This window comes from Papaver somniferum, chromosome 1 (genome assembly GCF_003573695.1).
Source record: "Papaver somniferum cultivar HN1 chromosome 1, ASM357369v1, whole genome shotgun sequence".
NCBI classification, from domain to species: Eukaryota; Viridiplantae; Streptophyta; class Magnoliopsida; order Ranunculales; family Papaveraceae; genus Papaver; species Papaver somniferum.
Genome location: NC_039358.1, coordinates 68,238,804 through 68,246,186, shown reverse-complemented (window position 1 = coordinate 68,246,186; position 7,383 = coordinate 68,238,804). Strand labels below are relative to the sequence as shown.

Genomic DNA, 7,383 nt, shown 5'->3' with positions numbered 1-7,383 from the left:
ACAAACAAGTTCGCGGACTTAAGACAACCGGCAAAGTTTTCCAAACTCAGCAGAAAATCTCGGCAAGGAGACTTCGCGGACTGAGTTCGCGGACTAAACGCGCAAACGAGTTTTTGGAAAACCCAGCAGAAATTCTCGGTAAGAGAACTTCCAACAGTTCGCAGACTGGGCAAAGCCAATTCCTCCGGTTTCTCTCAATCAACAAAGTTCGAAAACTTCGGATTAAGGAATACATGGTTATGTAATCTAAACTCTCATTCCAATCATTGAGACATCCTCAGATGACGTTATATAGTCGTTATTCACAGACCGTTTCACGTCAGAGCAATTCTCAAAGTAATTGAAACTTTTCATGACTTTCGTCACTAGGTGAAGATAAACTTGATCAAAGCGAAACGCTTTACCAACACATGATTTCGAGATATAAATAGGCGAGATATACTCGGCTCGAAATATCAAATGTGTATGATCCGGTCTATATAGTATACGACTTTTGTCTCATAAGAAGTAGGAGATAGAAGAGATATACTTTTGAGTGATAGATAAGTTCAAGTTTCCACATACCTTTTTGTTGATGAAGTTCCAGGTTCCTTGAGTAGATATTCGTCGTTGTATGATGAATCGCCATGAAGTCCTTGAGCTCAACTACACTTTTCTATCCTAGTCCGAGACTTAGCTATGTAGGATAGAAATCAAGACTCATAGTTTTGATCACTAACATTGACAAACATGCTTGAGATAGCAACGCATGCGAGATCGACCGAGCTATGCTCTAACAGAAAGATCTTTCATGTTGAGTTGTACTCCCGACCATTTAGTGTTTGTAATGCGAGGAAACTTTCTTGTGGAAGAATATAATATCGACAAGGAAGCACGACAGATGGGTCTTGATCAATGTGCCCTGAATGTTCGAGTTGGTAAGCCGTTAGTTGAACAACTTAGCACCGACTTAAACTGCACACATGTGAGCGGACGTGACTATTTTTTTTCCTCGTTCAGACCGAGCGACATATGTGACCTCGGGTCATTTCACATACTCGCATGCCGTGAGAGGCTATACACTCAGTCAGAGATAATCGTGACACGAGCTTTCACTTCTAAATTCTAAAATATCAATTTCACATACTCGTCTGAAGCTAGGTCAGAAATCTACAATATTATGATTTTACGATTTTAGCCTTCGTCTTAAATCCCCCGTCAGTACAAGCATCTAAAACTTTTCTTTGGATTTCCTTTCCACACTTCTTACCAACAAAAAAATTAAACAACACCAAAATATTTTTCAACAAAAGGTAAAACAACACAAAATATGAGTTTTTCTTTTTTCCTGCATAATAGGGATACCATCCATCCACGTTTTCTTATGTTTGTTTCTTTTGACGTACTTAATCCTATACCTCATCAACAAACATCATATACCCCTTTTCACCTTTTCACCTTTAAGAACCTTGGCAATCCTTATCAGAGTAGGAACTAGAACAATAGCTTTCTCGACTTGGTTTCGAGTGAGGTGGAGGTACAAATTTGGTCGCTGGAGGTGATTTATGAAGTCTTTCTTTTTAGCTTCTCTTCTTTTTTGTTGTGTTCTTATTGTTTCTGAGCATACTCTTGGATATTCTCTCAAATTTCCTTCAAGGGTGTATAACAAAGTACCTCCTGCTAGAGGTGTAAATTGGGTTGTGCTAGCACGAGCACAGCCCAGCCCAACACGCTAAAATCTGAGCCCAGCACGGTCCAACACGTGATTTAGCCCATCATGTTAGTTTCATGGGGTGTGCTGGGTTAGCCTAATCGGCACAGTAGCACAGCACGCGGCGTAGATAAGCACGTGGCCCAGCCCAGCCCAGCACGTTAAGAAAGCACGTCATACCATGAACAAGTACACCATATAATAAGGCATAATACATCACATTTTATGTAAATTTCACAAAAGAGTCACTATTCTAGCTAGTTTTTGACATTTTATGCTAACTTATTTTTATAACAACACATATAATACCTAAATATTTGGAAAAATATATTTCATTTTGACATCTTATGCTAGTTTATTTTTATAACAACACATATAATACCTAAATATTTGGAAAATATATCTCAATGTCGTTACCTATATTTGACTAGAACATTAATTTACATGACAATGATCTAATTTTATATTGATAGGCTATTTCTTTTTATTGAATAAACTTGTTAATTTTACTTGAAATAATTTCAAATGATATGTTGTCTATTTAGATTCTCGTGATAATGTCCGACTTAACGTATACCATTAAGTGATTTTAAATTATTTATAACACGTGTGCCAACATGGCACATCATGGCCCAGCACGTTTATTCGTGTGCTGTGCCGTGGGCTGTACTGTGCTTAGCTTTTGACTAGTAAAGCACAGCACGGCGCAACACGTTTAACTCGTTGGCACAACACAACACAGCACATGGCACGTGAAGCACGCGACTTCATGTGCCGAGCTGTGCCGGGCCAGCACGTTTTACACCTCTACCTCCTACACACAGGGGCAATATACGCTCATTAGTATGTCTGATCTTTTAACAATTTTTTCCCATTCTATGTATCTATCTATGTGCTTGTTACTGTTTTAAGGCTAATATAGAAAGATCTGATGTTTTTTTTTCCTATCATACTTGGAAGGATTATATAGAAGACACGTTAGTTGAGTGGTTAGCATGCTTTAAATGCTAAAGTTTTGGGAATTTAAGTGCCTTAAATTTCTAACACCAACTAAGGTATAGCAGTACTAGAATGCATAATCGTCTTTTTTCTAATAGGTTCTTCACTAGTTGAAACGTTCTCCATTTATTGACTAATATTATACAAAACAGGTCTAGCCATGAAAATGAGGAAAACGTAGTTTATAATAGAAGTGAAAAAGGGTACGAAGAAAAAGAGAACGGTTTTGGGGTTGGAGAATTTTTGACAGAGACATACAGGTAGGGTTTTTATAGGGTGATATGAGAATCTAAGTTTTAGACCAGTGGCGGAACTAGAATTTGAGACTAGGGGTGGCTTAAAAAAAAATTCTGCACACACATAAAAAAAAGAGAAAAAATTACCTTCTATTTTCGAGCAATTGAGTCTTGCTTCCACCTGACCTGGCGCAACGGCTCCTTAACGTAGTTCTGGTTGTTTTCTTGCCTCCTGTGAAACAATTCAATCAAGACAACACGACTAGCAAATGAATTATAATAATTGCATAATCAACATACACGATATTCAAACGATTTACCTGATTAAAATGCTTAGCCTTGTCATTGCGTATGAACTATTAGCCTGCACTTGTTAGTAAGAAGTAACAACGTATAAATATAGCGAGACCATAAAAGACCATGTATCCAAAAAAATGGTTTTCTTTATCATATATATATATTATATCAATTTTTTCAAATATACATGTCAAAATGTTTTACCAAAAAATATCACCAACCCACATTTATATTTTACCAAAGAGTGAATATCATCAACCCATGGCTAGCACTTAAGTTGTACCCTACGATTGTATAAATCGTCAAACTCATCTATGATTGAATCAGTATGGATAGCTCCTGCAATGTCTTGTTCAATGTAGAGCATCATGCAATCCCTAAGAAAATCTTGTTGCATTTTGTTACGAGTAGCTGATTTGACCAATTTCATTATTGAGAAAAATCTTTCTGCAGATGCCGTAGAAACAGGGAGAGTAAGCACAATACGAATCAATTTGTCAATCATAGGGTAAGCTTCTGCCTTCTTGGTTACTACTAGTTACCGACATAACTCGGAAATAGTTGATAAGTTCTGAAATTGCAAATTGTTAACTACATCATGACCATAATGTTGTAACTCATTTCTCAAAATGTGTACCTCTTGCGGACTGAAATCTAGAGGATAAAACTTCTCAGCAAGATTACAAAGACTGTCAACATCGAATGACTTAAAAGAATCCCGAGGATCCAAACATGAGCTAAGAATGAGTAGTTCCATTGTGTCCTCTGGAAACCTATGATCTAACTCTGACAACTGAAAATCAATTGTAGCAGTAAATATATCAACACGATAATGGTGATCTACTGTGATATTATCACGTTGCTGACAAGAACGGCCTGTACCCATCATATAGCGAGCGTCCATATTAGGTGTTTCAACACCATGTGCAACACAAAATTCAATAACAGTTGTAATAAAATTTTCCCATCTCTCTTCTTTTAATTCTCTAAGTAAGACTTTTGTGTTTGAGACTAGAGCCATTGCATTTACTATGTCTTGTGTTTTCTTTTGAAGACCTTGGCATAATATTTCAGTAATACCCATAATTTTAAACATCAAATGCAAGACAAAGACAAACCTGAATGACCTCATTTCTTCAGAAATACTTTGTGCTTCACCAACTTTAGGAGTCACTTTCGGATCACTTGCGCCAATATGGTCGATAATTGTGCAGGTTGCTTCGAACTTATCTATCAAACTGCATACGGAACCATAATGGGAACTCCAACGGGTATCAGTAGCACGTGGCAAAGTACCTATTTGGTTTGCCCCTTTCCCTGTCTCAAGTTCACCACTAGATAACCTTTTGGCAATCTCATCTTCTTGAGCAGACTGAAAATCACCAAATCGATGTGAAGAAGATGTAACAAGATTGACAATTGATGATAACATAGAATAAAATTTCCAAACTGGACCCAAAGTTTCAGCTGTTTTCACAAGTGCTAGCTAAAGGCGATGTGAAAAACAATGAACATAATATGCATATTTACATTCCTCACGAAACAAGGCTTGTAAGCCATTCCACTGACCACGCATATTACTTGCGCCATCATACCCCTGCCCTCGCATGTTTTCAACTTGAAGATCATAATAATTAAGAATTTTTGTTATTCCATTTTTCAGAGTTAAAGCACAAGTATTTTCAACATGTTGAATATCAAAAAACCTTTCTTGAACATAACCATCAATATCCACATACCTTAAAACAATCACCATTTGCTCTTTCTTGGAAGCATCCCGCGACTCATCAACAAGGATACAATATTTGGCATTTCCAATTTCCTCGCGAATCTTGCTTCTAACTCTGTTAGATATAATATTTAAGATCTCTTTCTGAATCTTGGGTGAAGTATAAGTGGCATTTCCAGTGGCATTCTCCAAGACGACTGCATTCACATCTTTATTAAGTGATGCTGAATACTTGATCAATTCAATAAAATTCCCACGATTCCTTGAACCTTTTGACTCATCGTGACCTCTGAAAGCACATTGTTGACGCGCAAGCCATCTTAAACAGTCAATTGTTGTCTTGAGACGCAACCTATGTCTCGTTACAGCCTCTATTGATTGTTTCTCTACCAAAAGACTTATTCGCTGAGCTGAATTCTTCAAAGCTTCAGAATTTCCTTGGGCAGTAGAGTGTCCAGAATCAACATTTCCAGAGTGTTTTAGAAATGCACATGCTGATCCATTATTAACAGAACACCATCTTTTGAAACCTTCACTAGTGAATGCTGAGTGTTTTGGAGGATCTGATTCAAAAAGAAAACACTGAAAACAATATGCAGCATCTTTAGAAGGTGAATACTCCAACCAAGGATGTTGTGCGAACCAACTAAAATTAAAACCACGGTATTGCTTTCCGAATTTAGAGCGGGGATATTTTAATCTCGGCTGATAAGGTCCCAACAATAAATATGCTCGCCGAACTTCATCACGCTTGTTAAAAGGATGTTGCATTACTGGAATTCGTAACCCCGGATCACGTTCTAATGGAGTAACATTCATCACTTCAGGTCTGTCTTCTTCTATTCCAGTTCTTTGGGTGTGCAATTCTTCGGGTTCAACTGCATCAACAACTACTTCATTGAGTTCAATATTTGGAGCAAGAGCAACACTTTCTGATCTATCTACTATGGGAATAGGGTTGTAATATGCTTCTAATCTTCCTCGTTTGCTTGGTTTACGATTATTCGACATCATATATCATCAACCTGTAACAGAAGTTTTCTGTAACACAATAACAAAAGTTGATTCAATCAATATGCATCACTGAAATATAACTCTTATAGGAATACATTTGACAAAACAAATCCAAGCTTGAACCTGCATTCTCACGATACAGATTAGGCATAAAAAAGAAGGAAAAATGATTACAGAGAAAAGGCTTCCTTCAAGCTCCACCAAGAATGACTTTGAGTTGTAGCCGTAGGCCAACACTATTACACGTGTTGGGTGTTACCAAAATTGAAGATTGAACCAGTTCTAAAACTTGAGCCAATAACACTGATCAATGCAAATATTGAAATTTAAATTAGTTGTTCAATTGAGCCCAAATTCTCATAAACACCCATACAATTAAGTAATCTCAAAACCCCAAAACAAACATTCCATACAAATCCCCAAATCAGAAAATCCAAAGCATCAACAAAATTAGGTTAAACAAAAATTCAATCAACTACTGATTAAGAATTTAACATCAAAGATTAACCTGAAAACATTCATCTTTTTAATCACACAAAACAAAATTATAATTTACCAACCAAGAAACCCTAGTGAATAATGATAGCAAATTAACAAAAACCCATACACGATTCATGAAATTAAGGGAATAAGTGGATAAAATTTCATCCAATAACCACATAATATAACATCAAATTCCAATTATTCCATCTTCTTACCTAGCCTAGGGTTTTGGCTTTACGGTTTTTCCAATCTCCCTCTTTCAGTCTTTCTCCCGCTGCTCACATAGACACAGAGAATAATGACTTTTTGTTTTTTTTCCCGTGAACTCTTTTTCTTTTTTTTTTTCACAAAGACCAGGGCTGGCTTGGACTGGACTTACTTAAAATTGGGCTTGACTTTTACTACTAAGTAGGCAAAAAAAATTTGGCTAGGGCTGGCTTGAGCCAGTCCTAGTCCGGGCATGGTTCCGCCACTGTTTTAGACGATGTGGATGCCACATAAGTATGGGTGCATTGGTGCACTATTTTGGAATCCACAAAACATTTCCGAAAGTAAAATGACAAATAGATCATATAGTTGGTGTATGAAAAACTAGTTTCGAGAATTTGAAATATAACCTTTATGTTCTCCGATGCTCTTATAAATTTGTCGTTGTTGCAACAACGATCATATGCAGTAAACACAATTATATTTTATTGTTCTAGAGACTGTATAATCATCTCCACACCTGAAGATAAACACAGCCTGACCCTTTACGGCTTTACTTTTTTTGCACTTTTTTGCCCCCTCTCTGATGGAATCCATTTTACAAGAGGAAGGATGAAACTATACACTGTTGGCAAAAGGCATTTAAATCTTGTACAAAATGTGTCATGCGCAAAACAAAAAAAATGTCATCTTCAAATGGCCAAGAATCGTTTTACTAGGAAGGCGGC

The 7,383-nt window shown here is 36.9% G+C and overlaps 2 protein-coding genes and 1 long non-coding RNA gene across 3 annotated transcripts; all 3 read right to left on the bottom strand.

Annotated features, from left to right (window-relative positions):
• Positions 1-3,760: 3,760 nt before the first annotated feature.
• On the bottom strand, positions 3,761-4,306 carry LOC113328538. The gene has a single exon (XM_026575641.1). The coding sequence runs from the start codon at positions 4,304-4,306 to the stop codon at positions 3,761-3,763; it is 546 nt and encodes a 181-aa protein (XP_026431426.1).
• A 130-nt stretch (positions 4,307-4,436) lies between these two features.
• Positions 4,437-5,890, bottom strand: LOC113290045 (zinc finger MYM-type protein 1-like). The gene is made up of 2 exons (XM_026539552.1): positions 4,962-5,890; positions 4,437-4,594 (listed from the first exon to the last, which is right to left on the bottom strand). Exons 1-2 carry the CDS (start codon positions 5,768-5,770, stop codon positions 4,519-4,521), a joined length of 885 nt encoding a protein of 294 aa, XP_026395337.1. The 5' UTR covers positions 5,771-5,890; the 3' UTR covers positions 4,437-4,518.
• Positions 5,891-5,938: 48 nt separating this feature from the next.
• Positions 5,939-6,759, bottom strand: LOC113330087. The gene is made up of 3 exons (XR_003350087.1): positions 6,664-6,759; positions 6,140-6,268; positions 5,939-5,992 (listed from the first exon to the last, which is right to left on the bottom strand). It is a non-coding gene; the product is annotated as an uncharacterized LOC113330087 (long non-coding RNA).
• Between the last annotated feature and the right edge of the window lie 624 nt (positions 6,760-7,383).

Excerpts from the sequence above, each read along its gene's own strand:
- LOC113290045 (XM_026539552.1), bottom strand. The coding sequence starts at position 5,770 with ATGAATGTTACTCCATTAGAACGTGATCCGGGGTTACGAATTCCAGTA. Across the intron at positions 4,595-4,961 it reads CAAATGGTGATTGTTTTAAG|TCTGCTCAAGAAGATGAGAT; the intron begins GTATGTGGATAT and ends GGTGATTTTCAG.
- LOC113328538 (XM_026575641.1), bottom strand. The coding sequence starts at position 4,306 with ATGGGTATTACTGAAATATTATGCCAAGGTCTTCAAAAGAAAACACAA.